General features: G+C 45.2%; 1 protein-coding gene across 1 annotated transcript in view; it reads right to left on the bottom strand.

The window, feature by feature from the left end:
• Positions 1-22,077, bottom strand: part of LOC311598378 (uncharacterized protein) — a 50,049-nt gene that overhangs the window by 2,749 nt on the left and 25,223 nt on the right. The window contains exons 12-30 of the mRNA XM_084783436.1: positions 21,332-21,530; positions 19,131-19,372; positions 18,416-18,564; positions 18,210-18,335; positions 16,769-16,930; positions 15,152-15,269; positions 14,334-14,467; positions 13,638-13,791; positions 12,712-12,815; positions 12,467-12,562; positions 9,346-9,450; positions 8,528-8,661; positions 7,688-7,926; positions 5,574-5,722; positions 5,359-5,490; positions 2,841-3,002; positions 2,550-2,670; positions 1,534-1,664; positions 731-890 (exon numbers count right to left, since the gene is read on the bottom strand). Of these exons, the coding sequence (XP_084639562.1) occupies positions 731-890; positions 1,534-1,664; positions 2,550-2,670; positions 2,841-3,002; positions 5,359-5,490; positions 5,574-5,722; positions 7,688-7,926; positions 8,528-8,661; positions 9,346-9,450; positions 12,467-12,562; positions 12,712-12,815; positions 13,638-13,791; positions 14,334-14,467; positions 15,152-15,269; positions 16,769-16,930; positions 18,210-18,335; positions 18,416-18,564; positions 19,131-19,372; positions 21,332-21,530 (2,817 nt within the window). The remainder of the gene's footprint in view (positions 1-730; positions 891-1,533; positions 1,665-2,549; positions 2,671-2,840; positions 3,003-5,358; positions 5,491-5,573; positions 5,723-7,687; positions 7,927-8,527; positions 8,662-9,345; positions 9,451-12,466; positions 12,563-12,711; positions 12,816-13,637; positions 13,792-14,333; positions 14,468-15,151; positions 15,270-16,768; positions 16,931-18,209; positions 18,336-18,415; positions 18,565-19,130; positions 19,373-21,331; positions 21,531-22,077) is intronic.

Genomic DNA, 22,077 nt, shown 5'->3' with positions numbered 1-22,077 from the left:
TGCTTGGTGTCCATTTGGTGAGCATAATCTTTCTGCTGCCCAGTTAGAGTCGAGCAGGGCTGTGGGAACTGAACAGGCCTGGCACAGGGGATCATCTAGTAGGACCAAGGATAAAAACATGGCAGAGATGTTCGCATGGGTCATGTAAAGTGGTGTGTGGGCACACGTGAGTGTGTGCATGTGTGAGTGTATGTGTGTGTATGCATGTGTGTGTGACTGTGTGTGCATGTGCATGTGTGTGTGGTGTGTTCTCACATTTGTAAGGCAAGTGTTTTATTGACCGGGCCAACACCTCAGCCTTCACTAATCATCTCTTGAAAACAACAAGAAAAAAAAATGATCCTGGGGCTAAGATGTGGTTTTTTCGGACTGTAAACCATCACCACCAACAAAATAATCAAGGAAAAGGGCCACACCTCTGTTAGAGCAGTTCCTCCCCAAGGACTGTTCAATCAAGCAAAGGCCCATCTTGTACTTCCAGATTCTCACTGGCTGTGCTTCTGCCAGTGAGAATTTGGTTGCCATTGATGGCTTTATTACTTTTTTGTGGTTTTTATTTAAGTTGCACAGAGACTGTTGGACTCACTTAAACGCCTTAGTTTAATAGAAGTCATACACTGGACCCCGTCCCCTGGAGACTGTAGACTTGTCTTGTTTTGTCTGTGTTGGGGGTGATGCTGCCATGGATGACTTCCTCCCTAACCAAATAGAAGCATTAGCCGTCAGTTACCTCCAGTACCAGAAGCCCACAAAAAAGAAGGTTTTCCTCGTGTCATGGTCACAGACAGCGGCATCAATTTTCTTCACACGTCTTGGGAACCCGAGTGTGTGGATGGATTTGGGATAATCAGGCAAGACAGCGTACCCCCTGATCACCCAGAAATTCTCATCTAGGGAGAGAAGGAGGCATCTTCAGGTACTGTGAAGACATGGGCTCTTTGTCCTACGAGGAGAGGGCTAGGGAAGGCTGAAGGGAAGTAGCTGCCCTGTTCCTCTCAGCTCCGAGCCCCGTGAGCTCATGCCTGTACTGCTCTTCTTCATTCCATTTATTTTGTTTTCTAAATGTGACAATCCTATAAGAGGGAACATAAAAAGTGAGGCAGGTTGTCTTTGCTTGGAAGAAAAAGCATGAACTTCTACAGCTTTAAAAGCTATGTATTTACTTTTGAGTATGGGTGTGATGTTTTGTTTGCCCATGAATTCGTATATCATGTGTGTGCCTGGTGCCTAGGGAGGCCTGAATAGGGCATCGAATCCCCTAGCACTGCTGTGAACTTCGGTGTGGATGCTGGGAATCAAACCCAGATCTTCTGGAAGAGCAGCCAGTGCTCTTTACTGCTATCTAGCTCTTGATTTGTATGGTTTTTAATCATAAAAATCCTTTTAGTGAATTTGAGGTGATGGAAATGGCCACAGCCACAATCTCATTGTTACTTACGAGGGGAGAAGCAATGGTCAAGATTGTGTTTGACTGACATGCCTGTTGTCCTGTTTAGGGGAGAGCGGGGAGAGGACTAGTGACAGGAAGTTTACCTTTAAAGATGAGGATCTCATCTCTGGGGCTTTCATAGGCAGCGTGAAGATCAGTTGGCAGAGATGGCCACAAGGAAGCAATCAGTTCGAACTCAACAACGGCAGTGTCGGAGTAGAGCCGCCATAGGTGCCTGTGTTAACACAAAACACTTCCTGGATGTCGTCTGGGTGTCTGCATCCATTAACGTGTTGCAGTCTTAGGCTTGTCGTTTTGTGGCATGCATATGTATGTGTGGTATGCATGCATGTGTGAATGCATGCTCACATATGTGGGGCACACGTGTGAATGCATGTGTGTGCCTATGTGTGGAGGCTGCAGGTTGCCCTTGGGTGTCTTCTTCGATTGTTCTCGAATTCATCTAATGAGGAAGAGTCTCTTGATGATGTGCCGATATATGCTTAGCAGCTGGCTCTCCAGGTGAGTGGAAGGCCTGAGTTTTAGTGTATGCAGATTTTTGGAGTATAAATGCTCCTGACATGGCCAGTTTCAAGCTGATGTGATCTGATATACAGAGTTCCATAAAGTTTAACAACAGACTCCTGAAATCAGCTGTAAATTGACTTTAAGACACTCTTGGGATTAGTGTTAACTTGGCCAAGAAGTCATTGAAAATAGACTTTACAACCTGCTTTTAAATTTTGTTGTTGTTGTTGTTGTTGTTGTTGTTGTTATTATTATTATTATTATTATTATTATTATTATTATTAGTTTTTTTTTGTTTTTTTTGAGACAAGGGTTCTCTGTGTAGCCCTGGCTGTCCCAGAACTTGCTCTGTAGATGGCAGGTCTCGAACTCAGGGATTCACCTGCCTCTGCCTCCTTCAAGTGCTGGGATTAAAGGTGTGTGCCACCACCACCTGGCTAAATTTGCTTTAAATATTTAAAACTAATTTCAAAACAATGTGTGCACATAATAAGATATTTAAATAGCATGTGCATCGTAAGATGTTTACCACCAGGTCCTTTGAAAAGACAAATCTTCATAAGAAGGTGGAGTGTCAAGGGAATAGGTTTACCTGCCTTTAAAGAACATAATTTCTCTGCGGAAGGTAGTGACAGCATCAAAAATCAAGATGGGGTCACAGGTGTGCTGTCCAGGGTTTCCATTTGGGTTGGTGGGTGCCTTAGTTGGACTTCCTTCAATGAGAAGATAAGACTTTCAGGAGGTACAGGAACTCCGTCCACACAAGGATCTTACCTAAGTCTGTGTTTGCTTCACAGTGACATTTCAGGAAGCAGCCATCTCAATTTCCTTTCTGAAAGCCTTCTGATGAGTCACTACAGCTCAGTTCCACAATGCCACTTACCATAGATGGACTGGATTGCATTAACATCATCCCGAGAAAGTGGGTATTTGCTAGGATCCAGGGAGACATAATTGGGAAACATCAAAGCTGTTGGATCACTGGAGTGGGTGAGCCCCAGGGAGTGACCAAATTCATGAGCAGCCACGAGAAACAGGTTGAACCCTTGATAAAAACAGAAAATGAGACCATGTGAGATAAACTGAATCTAGCAGGCAGATGGCATGAGAAGACTTACTCAGAGATGGACAGTATTATTTAGCTGGCATGGTAGCACACACTTTTATTTCCAGGATGCAGAAGGCAGAGAGGCAGGCAGACCTCTTTGAGTTCAAGGCCATCCTGGTCTACATGTGTTTGAGGCCAGCCTAGTTTATACAGTGAGACCCTGTCTCAGAAATAAAATGAAACAAAAGAAGAAATGGACAGTATGATTGTGAGAAATGGAGCCACCAGTTTGGGAGATGCTTGACTGTATATGATCATCCTTATGTTCTCCTGTGGTCCTCCACCACCTGGACAAGGAAGCCCTGGTTTCTTCCCCTAGCCCTCAACAACCTAGCCCTTAGCATTTTTCAGTCACAGACACTTTTGCACGGCCCCCTTGCCTTGCTTCCCAGCTGTGTGCTGTCGTTCATGTGCCCTGAGCTAGGTACTCCAAATACTTTCATTTCTTATCTGAGCTAAGTTCTTTCTATATCTGTGTCTTGTGTCTCTGGCTGGCCTTGAACTCACTGTACAGTGGAGGATTTTCAACTCCTGATTCTACAGCCTCTACCTCCCCATTTATGCACCACCACACCCAGGTCACACAGTTCTGGGGATTGAACTCAGTCAGAGCTTTATGCACACTAGAAAAAGCTCTTCCAACTGAGTTTTATCTCCAGCCCTGTGGATTCATTCATCCTGCTCAGTCCGTGTGTGCTCTCTTCTACTTTAAAGGGATACAACGCAATAGTCAGACTGGCCCATGCAGAGCTTAGTCAAAGGGACATCTTTATCCCAGTCCTTAGAAAAGCCAGCCTTGATAAACTTGGGCTACCACTCTGGCCTTCTTAATAATCCATTTAACACACCCTCCTCAGTAGAGGGATTAAAGCAATGAGTGGGAGAGCAATTAGTGCTAATTACTGGTTAAGGATGGTTAGATGGCAAGACCACCCACTTCTGCCTCTGGATATGAAAGTAAAGCCTGGTGAGGAAAGGTTTCCAATCCTGGGTTTGGCTCTTACAACTGATGGAGCACATATATACTGGCTTTGGACCAAGATGGAAACCAAAAAAATGGTGGTTATCCCTTAGTAGGAGATACACAGCAGACATGTTGACCCCATATCTTAGTTTTGTGAGGGTAATGCTCCTTCTCCATCCCCTGTGTGTGATGCTACCACATGTGGCACCAGCCACAGCTCACACCACTTCCCACTGTTGCCTGAAGCTCAGCCAGTGCTGACCTCTTGGTCTGTCTCAGCAGCACCTACGAGAAAAATGGCTTCATGTGCTCCAGTGGGGAGAGTGGTCAGGACGGAGTATCTGGACCCGTGGAGTAAGGAATGATCTGCAGCCTTGTGTGCTGCCCGTTGAGAAGGCCATGACCTCTACTGCCCTGGGACCTTGGAGGTCAGATCCCCACCCCAAACTGTTGAGTCAGTGAAAGGGACAAAGGATAGCAAGAGATGGAATTCTTTCTTAGAAAATGCAGCATCACTATAGGGACGTTTGGGTGTTCAACTTTTAAAAAATGACAGTACGCTGAGGCTGGAGAGACTGGTCAGCACCTAAGAGCACTGGCTGCTCTTTCAGAGGGTCTGAGTTCAGTTCTCAGAACTCACAAGCTCCTATTCCAGGGGATCTGATGTTCTTTTCTGGCCTCTGAAGGCACCATGCCCACCTGTGGTACCCAGGCATACATGTAAGCAAAATACACACATAAATCCAAAGAAAACATGTCAGTGCTACTCAGGCCCATCAGAGTAATAGCATCAACTTACTTCCTCAGAGGGCTAGATCGAATATAAGAATGGGAGGTGGTTAGTGGAGAAAGTCTAGAATTTCAAATTGATCCTTTGTGGGCCATAATCCCACAAAGTATTCTTTAACCTCAGGCTTAAAGCCAGCAGCCCTGGTAAGTCTTCCTTCAGCCTTTGAGCTACAGGTGACTGCAGCCATTGGCTCAGTGTGGAGCCGTGTGTGGAGAGTGGGGGTTGAAGCTTTATGCATCTCACAAGACACAAAGAGCTGCAAGTTCACAGAACACACCTTGTGTAGCAGGCACTGTGCAAACTCGCAATGCTATGTGAATGAGTGCATGGCTGCATGGCAAGCACTGCTCTCCCACACTAAAACCTGGAGCATTACTACTGCTAATGGTTATTAGTCACTTTACTAGTGTGATCTGAGACTGTAGAAAATTATGTGTGAAATTGGGACATTTGGATATGAAGCAGCTAACACTACAGTGATTCCAGAGATTTTTTTTTTCAGATTAAAGCCTGGTGCTCATAGTGAAAATTAGACTCACCTTCATCATTCTTGGCTGTCCAGTCTTCATCTTCATCAAAGTGAGTGTCACCACCTAGACCTAGACCTGGAGGAAAGGCATGGCCGAGGACTCCCATAGGACCGTCAAAATAACGTGGACACCAGCCATGGGCTGAGATACAGTTGATGGAGAGAAAGGTCAGTTTCCAATGATTGTAGAACAAAGCCCCACAGCCCTCCCACTGTGAGCCTTACCTCTAGTCCTGAAGGCTATCATGATATCTGCAATGCCGCTGGAAACCTTGGTGAACCTCAATGGAGTGACTTTGCTCCAAACTTGTAGAGCTTTCCGAATAGCCTCATCCACATCAGCTCGTGTCATATCAGGAGTGTAGTTCATTATTCTGAAAAGTAGGCAAAATGACACATACACACACACAGGCACACATGCACACAGACACACACACATATACACACAGACACACACACACACATATACACATGCAGACACACACATGCACACACACAGACACACACACACATATACACACAGACACACACACACACACGCACAGACACACACACACATATACACATGCAGACACACACATGCACACACACAGACACACACACACATATACACATGCAGACACACACATGCACACACACAGACACACACACACATATACACATGCAGACACACATATGCACACACACAGACACACACACATATACACACACATGCACACACACAGACACATACACATGCACACACACAGACACACACACAGAGACACACAGAGACACACACATGCACACACACAGACACACACATATATCCACACACAGACACACACACACAGATACACAGACACATACACACACAAACACACACAGACACACACACACACACACACGCATGTGTGCTCACACAAACACAGACACACATACATATACATACACAGACACACACATGCACACACAGACACAAACACACACACATATATACACATGCACACACCCACAGACACACACATGCACATACACAGACACACATAGACACATACATACACACAGACACACACACACACAGACACACACACATACACACGCAATTTGCTAGTCACAGGCTATAGGAAGTTGCCGTTGTGGTATCCTCTAACAATTGCTGTCATTTTATTTAGATGAAGGAGCTTTACATAACCTAATTCAGATTTCTCTTTCTCTTGCTGTAATAAAACAAAACATTTTGGCTAAAGGCAACTTAGAGGAGGAAAGGGTTTGTTTGGCTTACACTTCCAGGTCACAGGGCACCACTGAGGGACAGGCAGGAGCCCAAATCACCACGGAAGAACACTACTTGTTTGCTCACTCTCAGGCTCATGTTTAGCTAGTTTTCTTTCATCTATCTATCTATCGATCTATCTATCTGTCTATCTATCTATCTTACTATCATCTTTCATCTATTTGTGTGAGGTGTATGCATGTGTGTGTGTCCTTGAGTGTTTGTATGTGTACTACATGTGTGTAAGGGCCTGCAGAAGTCAGAAGAGGGCATCAGATTTGGAGTGCCATATGCTTGTGAGCTGTCATGTGGGTAGTGGGAATTGAAGTTGGAGCCTCAGCAAGAACTAAAATTTCTTAACTGATGAGTCATTTCTTTAGCTCCTTAGCTAGCTAGCTTTCTTACATCATCTTATTCTTAAATAGCAGAGAGCAAATTTCTCTTTATACTGGGACCCACCCAGTATTTGAGATTTGACAGCTCTAACAAACACACACACACACACACAACAACAACAACCACAACAACTACCACCACACACACAACCACAACCCAAGCACCACCACACACACAACCACAACCCAAGTACCACCACACACACAACTACACTCAAGCCACCCCAAACACACCACACCCCAACTACGACCACACACACATGCAACCATACCTCAACTACCACACACACACACACACACACACACACACACACACACACTCCTACACACTCACAGCCTTTTCATATTTCTGCACACCTCATGGTGCCTCCAGAGCACTGTGGCAGATGTTGTTGTTTCCTGTCCTAAGTTCACATTGGAGAGGACATCCTCGAGACTGGGACCTGTCTGCTAGAGCCTGTGTCCTTTGCAACACTGGCTGTAGGCAACAGCCTTTCCATTTAGTTTCTCTGTGGCTAAGATGGTAGCAGCACCACTGCCCACAACCTAGGTCTAACGTGGGGATGGAATACACAAATACACGGGGCCCATAAAGTGGCTTGCACTTGGGAGGTGTCAGTAAGATAAGCCGTTATTCTGGTTGCTTCTTGGACAGTATTTGGGTTAATCTAAGTTAGTAGAAACGTTACCTGTATGTAAGACTGTGTTTTCTCCACCCAGGGAGAGTGTAGCCATACTGCCCCACATCGGGCACACCGCACCTTGGCACCTTCATGATCTCAAGAGTGTCTGAGTCCAGTTTTCCAGTCACTGTCAACCCAAAAAATGCCTGCATTTCCCGAAGTTTGCCATCTAGGAGACTCACATTCTTGCTTTGAACAAGATGACTTCCTTCTATTTCAAGAGAGTAGAACTGGTTGAGGTATGCCTGGCAAAAAAGACAAAAAGAATGCAGGCTACAGGAGAGCAAATATTCTCCTCAAACGAAGCAAAGTGGCCCGGGATCTCCTTTGGCAGCAGGGACAATGAAAAGGAAACAGCAAGGGGATGAGAAAGGTGAGATGCAAAGGGGGAGGAAGGAGTCTCCCTATCTGTTCTTCCGATGCTAGCCATCAGTTGACTGACAGCTGACTAGCGCTAGCCCAACCACGCAGTCCAGACACCACCGATCCTCCACTGAAGGTGAGGCCACTCTGGCTGCCAGGTGCAGACATGGTTTACGTGTTTTTACTCTTCCTTTCAACTTGGTATACTCTTGAAATTTTAGGAGACAGCAGAGGTAATTATCTACTTTGCAAACTTATGGGATTAACCAATATATAACAGACTAGTTGGATTTTCAGAAGGAATTGCTAAAGCCACATACTTTTCATATATACATACATATATATTCATAACTATTCATGCATATATACATTTGTGTATCTTTCTTTTTATATATATATATAAAACCTCTCGGGAGGTCCCGAGAGAAGCATTGAAAAGAACATCCTAGTGCCCGTTGCTATTCGCACGCACTGAGTGCCTACCTGGGCCACTTGGCTGTTGTCCTCATGTCCGTCCTTCCGGTCTGCAGGAAATGTGGAAGAAAGTGTGATAAAATTAAACAGCAGGGGCAGAAGGCTCTTCATTTCCGTGTCTTCAGTTAGCGCTTGTTCCTGTTCTCATGGTGCTTAGAAAGTCCACAGTGAGACGTGGCATGAAGCATTCATTTAATTAATAACAGCGAAGGACACTTGCCATGAAGTGGCTCATGGCTTTTTTCCCCCTTAGATAAGCTTGGATTGTGTAAGCAGCCTGTGACGGTTTATTCAGCACACTGCTCACGCTTTAACTGAATGCATCACTTAGCAAGGCCCCCAAGTTAGCTTTCTCGTCTCAAAACTGGTAGCCTTTGACATATAAGTTGTTAGGCATTTTGAAATAATTTTCTTTGGCAGAAAGCACGTGCGTATTTTGGTAGTGTGATGTGAAAGAAGAGTTGAGTCAGGAATTACTTGAGTTAAGTACACTACTGTGTGCTACGGTGCCTGGCCCCTACATGAGTTCTGGAGGTCCAAACTCAGGTCCCATCCGTGCACAGCTGCTCCACCCAGTGAGCCATCCCCCTGCCTCTGTGTCTTTATGATAAGTACTGTCTCGTTAAATCTAGAGCAATTCTTTGCTTATTATTATTTATTATAGTTTTGTATTTGAGTGTTTTCATAATATGTATTCTTTATGTTGATGATGTTAAACACTCTTTTAAAAAATATTTATTTAGGTCCCAACTACAGTTTCCCCTCACTTCTCTCCTCCTAGCCCCTCCTCCCAACTTCTCTCCCCCCCAGACGTTAAATATTCTTACTTTGACTTTTTTCTTTCCTGCCAGGATTGTCTCTGATTTCTCCAACTTTCTTGTTTGGTCTCCTTTTTTCACTTTGGTAGCTCTGTGTTGTGCATCTGTTTGGAACTTCAGGGTGGGGGAGAAAAGTCACCTGGAGGCTCAGCTATGTGAGGACGGGTCTGGGAGGTGGAGACCTTCCTTGCTGGAGTCAAGTGGGTCTCAGGCCTCCATGGGGCTGGGATGAGATTTGGTTGAACAAAACAGAAAAGTCCACAATAGCAGGTGGGTTTTCAAACTAAAGTTAATGGTTTTCCTCATGTTTGAGCAGTCTGGGTTTGGTACTCTGTGGCTTCTAGGATGACTGATTGTGTATCATCAGGGCTGTGTGGTTTCTCATGATGTAGCCATGGCACCTGCACTGCACAAAGTGAAGAAGGAAGAAAAGGCAATTGCTTTTTGTTTTTTCCAGACAGGGCTTCTCTGTGTAGCCCTGGTTGTCCTGGTACTCACTCTGTAGACCAGGCTAGCCTTGAACTCAGGGATCTGCCAGCCTCTGCATTCTGAGTGCTGGGATTAAAGGCACCACTGCTCAGCTTGAAAAAGACAATTCGTAATATCTTTTGAGAAACCCCACACACTATTTGGCTTGCATGTTTTGGGAAGGAATTAGGTACACGCCACGCCTGTCCTGAGGGAAGTCTGTAAAGTCTTGGCTGTGTGCAATGATCGCACTGAAACCGGATTGCAAAACAGAGAGAAGCATGCCAGGGTAGCCACACTGAGGCCTTCCCGGGGCCAGCAGCTGTAGCTCTACCTTCTCAGCCTGCTATGTCTCTCCAGAGCAGATCCCCCCTCTTCCCTTCCTCCCCACCCCCCACCCCCCCCGTTCCTGCATCACCATCTCCTACAAGCAAATCTGTAGAAGACATCTTTGACACCCTGCATCACTACTCCCAATGCAACTCTGATCTGTGCGACGCGTCTCCTTGTGAGAAACTATGAGTCTTGTCTTTGGGACGACACAAGTTGCCAGATCAGTTTGAAATATAGCTCAGGGGCTGGAGAGATAGCTAAGAGGTTAAGAGCACTGTCTGTTCTTCCAAAGGTCCTGAGTTCATTTCCCAGCAACCACATGGTGGCTCACAACCATTTATAATGAGATCTCGTGCCCTCTTCTGGCTTGCAAGCATACGTGCAGTCAAAACACTGTATAATTAGTAAATAAATCAATCTTAAAAAAAAAAAAAAGAAATATAGCTCAGAATTAAACACCCCAGAAATAATTGTCTCCCTACAGGGCCTGAGAAATGGTGAAGTATTTTCCTACCTCCAGTATAAAGTATTCTGTGGGATTCTCAGCAGGTCTTGATGGACACAGAGGCCAGATGCCCATGGTAGAGGCTGTCATTACACATTCTGCCCTATATCAGCTTGAGCTCCGTTTCCATCTCATTGCACAGCTGCCCCCTTGAATCATGCATCTCTCCCAAAATAACTGCACCAAGGACTTCACTTGGGGTTTATTTTTTTCAAATAGACCCAAAATCAATGTAGAGGAATTTCGTTTAAAATCCAAGCTTTGTTTCTTGCCTCTCTTGTGCTCACATAAACGTGACACCTGGAAAAAGCGTGTGACTCTGAAATGTGGCTAACGAAAAGCAGGAATTGAATTCTCGCCCTAAAATATAAAGATGATGGTTGGGGTAGCTACAATGAGCAGCTCACAGAAATAGCAGATATCATGCAAAAAATGCACTTCTTGTTTTTATATATTTGAAAAATTGCCCTACTGAGCTGTTTTAGAAATACGGCATCTGACATCGACCGTGACTGGCAATGCCATATGTAGCTAATGTGTTTTCTGCACTTTCTGGCTTGGCCTCTCAAAGGAGAAAGCAGGGGGGTGGCGGGGAGGTGGCCTCTCCTGTTTCCACACCAGAAGGTGCCTCATGATACTCTGCAGGTGGTTGACTGGACTTTATGCAGATGTCAATGCACCCTGACCTTGGCAGTGCATTTCCTTTTTATTATTGTGTTTTGTTTTTGGCTTTTAAAGTCCTGCTATCAGGGGTTGAACCTAGGACCTCATGCATGTGAGATAAGCACCCTGTCACGCAGCAACAATCCCCAGTAGTCTTAAGAGCTGACGCACTGTGTTGGCATTTTAGTGCTTCTCTAACAAAGAAAACATTCTGCAGAGTAGAGAAACAAATTTATTTAGTTTTTTTTTTCCACAAAAGCCAGAAAACCCATATCAGCAAGTGTCTCAGTTCAGGAATTTGTTTTCTGAAAGGAATGGTCCCTTCTTGTCCTCTTCCTATTCACCACTGGCTGGGAAATTATTGGCAAATAGCCTTATAGTTGCATCATTCTGTGCTCTATTTCTCTTTGATTGGTCACTTCTACTGTGTGGCTATGCCTCTGCCGAGTCTCCCCTAATCCCCACAGAATCAGACATGTTAGGGAAATGTTTTATCTCTGAGTTATATCCCCATCCCTCTCCCCTTTCACTAAGAACTCACCTACAGGCTTAGGGCTCACCTTAACCCTGAATAATGCCATTTGTCACTTATACATAATTAATTAGATCTGCAAAGATTCTGGTTTTAGATAAACATCCCGGTTAAGACTTCAATGTATTTATTGCCCGGCATGGAGAAGGGTGTGATTCAACCCGCAATATATACTTTCCACGTTTCTTTCCAAGGGATGAAACAACAGCACATATTCTGGACAGACAGGTGATTTCTCTGTGTGTTTATAATTCTTACGTGTAATCAACATCCAGTGCTAGATTCCATGTTTGGAAAGATTCGGGGATATTTGAAGTCAGGTAAGCAAGCAGTAGACCATGAGGGTTAGAAGGCAGAGGAGCAGATAGTGAAATGGTGATGGTTGAGGTGATGAACTGGCTCCTTTCTCTTTGCGATGTGGTCACTAAGCAGGGACGGAATGTGCAGGGGGAGTCACCTTGTGCTGAAGCTGGAGGATTACAGACGCCTGTTCCTGGAGGATGGCTGCAGCATTAGCTACAACTGAGGAAAGTCTGAGCAGAACCCGTGGGATGAATATACAGACTGAAGCCCCTTTTGTATTCATAGGGTGGATGCAAGGACACTTGGCTTTGCTTGACTCTATGTGCAGTTAAGCCATACATTGTTTCTTGCAACTCTAGTGACTCTGTGAGTGACGAGACTAAATGCAAGGTATTGCGGTCCACTGAAGAAGAAGAGAACGGCTGTAAGAAAGAGAGGAGTATCCAGGTTAGCTTTTAGTCTCAGCCATCTGAGCGAGTTCCCACCAAAGAGACCAAACAGTACACAAGGGCAACTGCGCTATTTTTAAAATGTAAACAATTTTCTGTTAACTTTTTTTTCTCCTACTTACAATCCTGCAGGAAAACGGCATCCACTCTACAGTTTATTCCTGGGAATGTGCTTGCTATGCTTTTGGGATAGCCTGGGTCCATGGATCCTCTTTGGTTGTCATATCTAACGAGAACAAAATTTCACACGATTTAAAAAACAGTATACACACGACAGCCTGTTCTTTACTTACATGTGTTACAAAGTGCTCTCTTCCACATGTTTACACTAAGTCTGTGTCCCATTGGCTGAGATTAGGAATGCTTAACTTCTCTACATGGGGTAGTTGATTTATAAAACACAGAAGTGCCCCTGATTCTGAGACAGCATGTGATGGTGAGCAGGGTTACTTCCCCAAGTAGAGCCTATACTTTTCTAGGTATTTTATTTTATTGGTAAATTAAGCATAACTATGTGCATGTGTGTACATGTGTATATAATTCAAATAAATGCATTGCTTTATTAGTATTTTTATTAGCATGTAAATTAATGGGCTTCATTATGACACTTCCACACGTATACCATTTGTATTCACGCCTCCATTGCCCTCCCTTCTAGCCCCACCCAGCTGTCCTCTTCCTCTCTACAGACACTTCCTCTTTTGCTTGCATGTTTTAATAACTTCCTCTTGTACACCAGATTCTGCAAATGTTGTGGAAAACATTCACTAGAGACTGTCAGAACTCACCTTGGAGTAAGAATCAACCCACTTCCTTCCCCATGCGCCTCCCTAGAGCTCTATGAAGGCGTGAAGTGTTTCATGACCCAGAGTCCTTGGTACATCTGCGGAGGCATTTCATGTGATATCATCTTGTGATAAAGACTCTGACCTCACTAAGTTGTCAAAGGCCACTCAGACTTCAAAGCCTTCAGATGTCCATGTTGATGGTTTGCACACAGAGCAGAGAAACACAGATTTCAGCTTTATGGAAAGGCTCACGATCTCACCTCCAGCATTGGTTGCTTACGAAGAAGTAGGTCTTCCCTTTGTAGGAAACAGCTGCGTCGATGGCTTGGACAGTGCGTGGGAATCCATAGGTGGATATGTCCCTGGGGTAACCTTGCTGAAGGTCATAGCCGCTTAGAGCCCAGTACTGTCTGCCTGCCAACAATTCAGGTAACATCCTTAACAAAGCTCCCCTTTCTACAACATAGCACACAGCACTTTGTGATCCCCACAGTAATGAAAATGGAGCAGATAGTCTGAGAAAGATAAGGGCATCAAAGTGGAGCCCCTGAGTACAATGGTAGCCCCGGTGGTTCCTCCCTGAACCTGTAAAACACCACACATTACAGTGGTCCCTAAAGCAGATGTCTTGCCTGATGTGACTTCTGTTTAGAAACTAAATCATAGCCTCGAGGTATCTTAGAAAACTATATCTAGGATGAGGTCAGAGCAATGCTGAAGGTTGTCTCATGCAGTTGTGTTTGTTGAGGACAAAACTGAGATTTCATGAGGGTCCAGCTTGGGTAAGTTCACTCAGTCATTTTTGACCATCGTGGAGCCTAAGCCTGGACTCCTGGCTGGAGCCTGGATAACAACATGCTCTTCCTGGCTTGTCCTTTTTGAAAGTGCTATGGAGCAAAGAGAAGTCCTGCCACACCCTTCAGAAAGAGCAGAAGGAAAAGACAGCAGGTTGTTACCTTTAAATAAGAAAACCAGGTCTCTGTCAAAATCCTCATAAGCAGCCTGAAGGCCAGTGGGCAGGAAAGGCCAGAACAGGGAGATGAAATTGAGGTCAACTTCTCTCAGCTGAGGATGCCGTCTCCAGAAGTACCTAAAGGAACACAGGACACACACACACACAGAGAGAGAGAGAGAGAGAGAGAGAGAGAGAGAGAGAGAGAGAGAGAGAGAGAGAGAGAGAGAGACAGAGAGAGAGAGACAGAGAGACATAGAGAGACAGAGAGAGACAGACAGAGACAGAGACAGACAGAGACAGAGACAGACAGACAGAGACAGAGACAGACAGAGAGAAGGAGGAGAAGGAGGAACAGAGACACGGAGAAGAAGAGACAGGGAGCTGTTGGCTTATGGTTCTTGGCTACACATGACCCTTGCATGGTTTCTGCAGTATATAAATATATAACACATGCATAATTCATACAGGACCCTAATTTATGGTAGTGATATCCATCTGGTGATCCATTGACAGGTCACAAGCCCCATCTTATTAGATCCTGGTTGGCCTCATGGCCTCTTCTTAGCCCAACAAATGCATTTAGCATTTAACAGATCAAATACTGAAGGTCTCTAACCACATTAGAAAAGCCTGTGGGTATTTGATGCTTCAGTCCCCCCACTCTCTGGATGTTTCATGACATCCAGAAAATACTAAGAACTCCAAGGAAATAACTATGTGTTGGGTCAAAAGAAAAGCTGAGTGACGTGTTTCGTTAGAATCTCATTTTAAGGTTTGGCAAACAGACAAGTATGGAGAACAGACAGCTAAAGTTTATACTTGTCTTTAAAGAAGTAAATCTCCCCACGGAGTGTGGTGACAGCATCGAATCTCAGGCGGGGGTCACAGGCTGTGGGAGTGCTGGGCCCAGTAGGTTGGATCGGGTTGTTTGATGGTCCTGGAAATTAAAAACATTTAATAAGTGTAAACCCCATGCTTATGCTGGTACGTCTCAAGTAGGAAAGCAGAGTGTCTTTTCATGAAGAAAAAGTTTCCAGCTGACTCAACAGGACACAGCCGACTCTGTACATAAGACCCTGGAGAGGCTTGGTCTGTTCCCAGGGGACAGCTGCTGCCTAAGCTGGAAACACACCTGACTTCTGTCCTTCCTTGTAGAGTCTAACCCGCCCCTCTCGCTCCTGTTTGCTTTGTCTGCCTTTTCGTCATTGAGAATCCACTTCCTTCCTCCTCACCAAAATGTAAGGGTAAGGGTAGATCTCATCTTAAGTCTTTCACCCTAGAGGATAAATCTAACTCAGTTTCTTTTCTATAAAAAAAACTCCATCTTGCCAGGCATGGTGGCACATTCCTGTAATCCCAGTGCTGTGGATACTGAAGCAGGAGGATTGTATGTTTGCTACCAGTGTGGACATACAGTGAGACAACGTCTCAAAATATTAAACAAAATACACAACAATTTGCATCTCTCTGTGTTTTCTCGTTGTGGACTAACGGCTGTACTCAGCGCTGTGCAATCCTGGAGCACCAAGAGAACGGAAAACATTGGCAAGCTAAGGGAGCGACAGCTGGCATGTGTCAGGGAGTTGGGATTTGAGTGGGGTTCCGTATTCTTAGAAAGTCTGCAGTGATGATAAAGCTCCCTGATACTCTTGTCCTCTAGGGCGACCCCAGCCCAGGAGGGAGAGCGCATCCTTCCTACCCCGCTTCCTTTCATATTTTCAGGTAGCAGGGGGCAAGAGGGGGGAGCCGGGTCATTCACCTTCCTCTAACACAAATTATACCTGAGGGAACATGTGTGACGGGCCTTGCACATGCCGGCTTGGGGATCTATGTGAAGATTTCCCTAACGGGTGATTCTGAGAGGACAGTTGCTGTATGAAAAGGGGCAATCATGTCTTTTCAGAATATATAAAATTGGAAAGCATAAAAATGGAGGAAGAAAATGTCCCCACCATTTAGGGACAGTGATGGGACAGTACCTCTATACTTTTCTCCAAGTCTTCCCCCTTCCCTCCTTCCTTTTCCTCCCTTTCTTTCTTCTTACTTCCTCATCTCCATATCTGCTTCCTTCTTTTCTTGAGACCAAGTCTCACCACGTAGTGGAAGCTGCTCTCAAGTTCCCAGTTCTCCTACCTCAGCCCCCTGGGCACTAATATTACAGATACGTGCCAAGAGGCCTGCCCTCTAATCTTTTCTTTAATGTAGTAATAGTCATCTAATAACTGAAAACCAAGACATAGTGAAATCACATCAGAGGCTCAGCCCCAGAGGCCTCTTTTGCCAAGACTATATTACTAGTAATTTTCAGAGATTGACTTAAGCTTTCTTTGTGGATAGAGTCCAGAGACTCCAAAGAAGAGATGCTTGCATGCTGGACTCGTTGAGGCCAACTCCCAGGTCTCACTGCTTTCTATTGCTCTGTCCACATGACCTAACCGTAGATTGTCTGAATGCCGTTGATGTCATCCTGAGGTAGTGAGTAGGTACTGGGATCTGTGTACGCATAGTTTGGGTACATCAAGGCGCCGTGATCAGAGGAGTGAGAGAGTCCCAAGGAATGTCCAAATTCATGAGCTGCCACCAGAACCAGGTTGTAATCTGAAATGCAAAAAAAATATGGTGGATGCTATAACTGGCTCCACAGGTGCTGAAAATATGTTCTCAAAGAATGTGTCCTTGAGGCCAAAACTGCCCAGGAAGGAAACTGTCTCATATGTTCATGTTTTTCCTTTTCTTTCCAGGGACCTAAAGAACAGCAATTAAGAGGTATCAAAGTAGAAGCCACAAGCTCTTATCACATCTGTCTTTATTCCAACTCCTGCAGAACTGACGTGGAAGGTTGGTGAAATGGTGGCAGAGCTAGGGATCTCAGGATGAGAAGAATCCTGTTTCTCTGGCACTCACACATCCTCTGGCCCTCAGGCTCATTAGCAGAGTCTCCAAGGAAGACACAGGAAAGAGCCCGCCTCTCAGTGCAGTAGGTCACAGGCAAGGCTGACTGACTGCAGGATCTACACACACTGCCCTCACCTCATCAGGAGGCTCCTGGAAAGAATGTCTTGTTGCACAGACACATTGCTGAGAAGGAGGTACTAAAGAAAGGAATGTGGCTGCTCTTTTTATATGAATCTTAGTCTTCAACACTTCTAATGATGTGAAGAATAGGCCTTTTCAAACATTAGAGAGAGAGAGAGAGAGAGAGAGAGAGAGAGAGAGAGACACTAAAGCAACAGGTGAGGAAACTTAGTGCGTTGGGAGCCAACTAACCTCCGTCTTAACCAGTCAGCTTGGCCATGGCAGAGTGCAAGCTGCCAAAGACTATGTGTAACTGCGTGAGTGTGGTCCCTCAGTCCACCCTTGTTTGTACAACAAGAGGCCAGGCAGGGTTTGGCTGTGGTTTGTAATGTTCAGCTCCTTGCCTGCTGACATTTAAGTGCTTCTCTCAGAAATTATGTGTTAGGATATGTTGGGAGGCGGTCCTGATGGGAGTGGTCTGGATGGATGCTGCCGTGAGATGGTCTCCTTTATCCTTCTACCACGTGAAGATGCATTAAGAACTCTAACCCTGGCCTTTCTCATCCCTTAAACAGCTGAGAGGTTTCTGTTCATCAGTTACTAAGTTTCATTTATCCCATGACAGTAGCACATAGGGATTAAGGCCCTGCAGTGAAAAATAGGGTCAACAATTAGCCTTTGATTTAAAAAAAACTTTTAAGTTGATTTATCTTTAAGTAGCAAAAAAATGTAAATGATTGCTTTGTGTGTTCGAAATTCTATAGTAATGTGAGTGGATGCGTATTTGTGAATACACATCTTAAATCTAAGGTGGGAAAGATGAATTTAGAAGATCCATGTGAGCTCACAGTGACCCACTTACTTCTGGTATCTTGAGTCCATGTTTCTTCTGAATCAAAATGAACATCACCCCCAATGCCCTGGCCTGGCTGAAAGGCGTGGGCAAGGATCCCGTTGGGCCCATCAAATGGAGAGTTGTCGCCGTGGTCTGAAATGAGATGGTTTGGGGCTAAGCCTTTGCCTATCGTCTCAGGTTAACTAGAGAACACAAGATTGCTTTGAACCTACCTCTTGGGACGAAAGCAATGTTGATATCTGCTTCTTGCTGTGAGATTTCAGTGAAGTTCAAGGGTGATGCCACCCTCCAGATTTGAAAGGCTCTCTCAATTGCTCTTTTTACTTCATCCCTTGACAGCTGTGAGGGATGGTTTATAATCCTTGAAAAAAAGAAAAGGAGCAAGAACCATTTGCTATTGTGAGCAACACGTTCCAACTACACAGTCAGCCACTCCATTTTGGAAGAAGTCACTTATGCAATGTGCTACCACTTGGATAGAACATCAGGAGGGGTGCACGTCTACAGGCTGAAGACAGACCAGAGTGGAAAGGAACTACTTGTCTTCAGGCCTCAGTGTCCCCATTCATAAGATGAAGATGATGTGTAAGATCTCTCTCATGGGTGGCTAAGGGAATTAAACACACAAGAAGCCTTAGTTGGTGGCTGGAAAATTGTACTCCACAAGTATTGAATATCATTTTTGCTGTTACCAAGACACACAGAAGAGGGCTAGATTCTCTCCAGCAATGGTTAAGCCTCTTTAGGACTTGAAGGTGAGTGCCCAGAAGGAGACGGTCTCATGCTGCCATTGTCTGTTTAGATTGCTGACAAAAACAACGCAGCTTTAGAGCTGCAGGGACCCATGGCTCCTTGCGAGCTCAGCCTCCTGCTCACTTTTGGCCCATACTCTGCTCACTCACACTCCGCAAGGGCAGGGAATGTCACCTGTAGGTCAGGTTAGTGTGTGTCCACTTGGGGTTTCCCGGGGTTAGCATGAAGTCACCGGAGTCGGGTACTCCACAGCGAGGCTTTGCCATCATCTCCATAGTCGCTGCATCTGGCTCCCCTGTCTCGGCCAAGCCGAAGAAGCGCTGCATTTCCTTCAGCTTCCCTGCAACCGTTATGCTGTGCCTCCCTGCATCCCGAAACTGCGCGCTTGGTAAATGGTAGAACTTTTTCAGGTAATTCTGATCAAAACAAACACATCAGAGTTTCTGTTGTGAAATTGCCCTCAGGACTCTGGATATTTTTGCAATTCTTTTTAAGTCACCACAGAGTGTAAATCAGACCCTGACAATAACAGAAATTGGAGATTGGGCCAGCCTAATGAGCCAAGAGTGATCCTAACCAACCACATGGTAAGAACAGAGAGAGAGCCAGGGGCTGGAGAGATGGCTCAGGGGTTAAGAGCACTGGCTACTCTTCCAGTGGTCCTGAGTTCAATTCCCAGCAACCACATGGTGGCTCAAAACCATCTGTAATGCAATCTGATTTCCTCTTCTGGTGTATACAAAAACAGAGCATTCATATACATAAAATAAATAAAAAATGAATAAGTAAAATTAAAGAGAGAGAGAGAGAGAGAGTGAGCTGAATCCTTCAAGGTGTGCTCTGACCCCCTACATGGGCATTGTTGTGTGTATAACCCATATATATATATGCACTGAATTAAAATAAAGAAGTCTATTGGTTGACTTTGAAAGAACAATGCCTGTAGGACATTCTCTGCAATCAGCAATCTAACTAATTTTTCCATAAAAGTCTTGCAACAGGGAAGAATGAATCTGCGTCACATACAAGCTACTTCCATGCAGTCAGCAGCCTGCCTTGGTTATTTATTTTTAGTACTGGCCTTTCATTATTGCTGTCTTTACATCTGTTGAAGGGTTGCAACAATGAGGAGTTCTCTTTTCAAAAATTCTCTTTCACTCAATGGAGAGAGAGAGAGAGTTTAAACTCCCTTACAGACAAATGAGGCAAGTGAGAGTTCAGGCCTTGGCTCATCGCAGTGCCTCTCAAATAAGACCTGATCCTTTCAGAAGATGTCTGGGCTACCAGCAGCATTTCATTCAAGATAATGCCTGGATGGTCAACTCTCACTCAGAAGTGTTAATGTGTCAATCAAGGCCAAGGTTTCTTTAGCTTGCTGTGTGTGTCCATGTGTGCATACCATGCATCGTGTGTGACTACCTGGTGCTTTGAGGTGATGGAGGGCAGAGCTCGCACTTTGGGATCTGACAGGTTCAAATCCCAGCACTGCCTTTTGTCTCATGACAGGAAAAAAGGTAAGCTTTCCTTTACAGAGTTATGGTGAGGCTTAGAAGGGCAGCATCTAGACAGTAAACCCAGCGCACACCCAGGATGAACTTGGGGGCTTCTGTGCGAGTCACAGAAACTACCAAGAAAAAAAAAAGAGCAAGAATGATGATTTCCAGAAATCTCAATGCTAATAACATTATGCACAAGAAATTGGTGATCACACTCCTTGCACTGAAAAAAAAAAAACCTGGCCTCACTTTCCTAATATAAAACAAAGAGGAAATGCTATAAGCTTTATATTTATAATGTGTCCAAAACTTAATAAAAGGTGCTGGGAAATCTGATTATACAACGTGCTAACTAGCCATGGCCCCCACCTCCATTCTATCTTCTACACTTGATGGCGTTTTTGGCTGCAAAGCGGCATCCACACAGGAAGCAGTAGTCAGGCCATACAGGGCCTCCTCCCTCTCTCCATCAGTTCTCAGGGTTGGGGTACCAGTGAGCATTTTACCTGTCTATCACTGACCTATAGAACATGGAACGAACTGTGTTACAGGTTTTTACTGGAAGAAAAAAATGTTAGATAAGCAACTCAGTTCAGTTTATAAGTAAATATATTCTCTCTGACAGGGCCCTGGCCTCCGCCAGCCCAACAGTACTGCTCCTCAGACTTTGGGGCATCCAGCCTGGCTTCATGTCTAGATTTTCCAGGGCCTGGCCCTGTTCACTTGGAGTCTTCCAAGTCCCAGAAGGGATGCTGGGTCTCAGCAAACCATCCCTTTCTGGCCAATTAGACTAAGAAGGGACCCTCCCCCCCACCTCACCCCCACCCCCGTGAATTCTGCAGTCACCAGTAAGTCACTCATAACTGACAGCTCGTTTACCTCAGCAATTTCTAGGTTTTTCTCCTCCAGGTGTTCAGGTGCTACTGGAAAGGCCTTGGCAAGCTGCATGTGGAGTAAGAACAGAAATGGAAGTGTCTTCAAGTGAATCAAATAAGACATGGTCGTGTCTTCCAAGGCAGCCTCTCCTGCTCTCTGTCCTCTGGCAAGCTCCCTGAAGCTCACAGCATTCCTTGCCAATCACTGCTCCTGCCTGGCCCCTTATGAAGCTGAATCTTGAGCAACCACTGCCTCGGCAGTGTGAAGCAACACACTTAACCACACCCTGACAGCCCTGCAATGTCGGAATGAGATTTGGAGCCTAGGAGCGCAGTACTTCAACAGAGGAAAACCATCTGGGTTGCTACTCTTGCAAACAGCCAGGGAGGAGGCAGCGGCTGATGCAGACGCTACAAACGTCCAATTCCTGGCTGTGTGCGGTGCAGATGCTGTGCTAGTTTAATCAGGGAAGTGTTTTTAGGAGTAACTGTAGGTCATCTTGGGAGGAAATAGCACACCTATAAGGCCTCTGTTTCTTATCTACGTCTGTTGCCTGAGAGTGTGTGTCAAAGTGACTTGTCATAAAGCAGGCTTTGTGTGTGTGAGACCAAAAGCAGTGTCTGGAGACAAAATACTTGTCACGCAAGCATGAGGGTTTGAATCTGGCTCTCAGCATGCAGGCAAAAAAGTTGAGCACAGTGGTACGTGAGTGTAATTGCAGTGCTGGGCCGAAGGGGGTGGGGGTGGGG

The sequence above is a fragment of the Acomys minous genome, assembly GCF_964271855.1.
Source record: "Acomys minous genome assembly, chromosome: 5".
Taxonomy (NCBI): domain Eukaryota; kingdom Metazoa; phylum Chordata; class Mammalia; order Rodentia; family Muridae; genus Acomys; species Acomys minous.
Note: the sequence above shows the minus strand (reverse complement) of the source record. Positions and strands in the feature narration are given on the sequence as shown.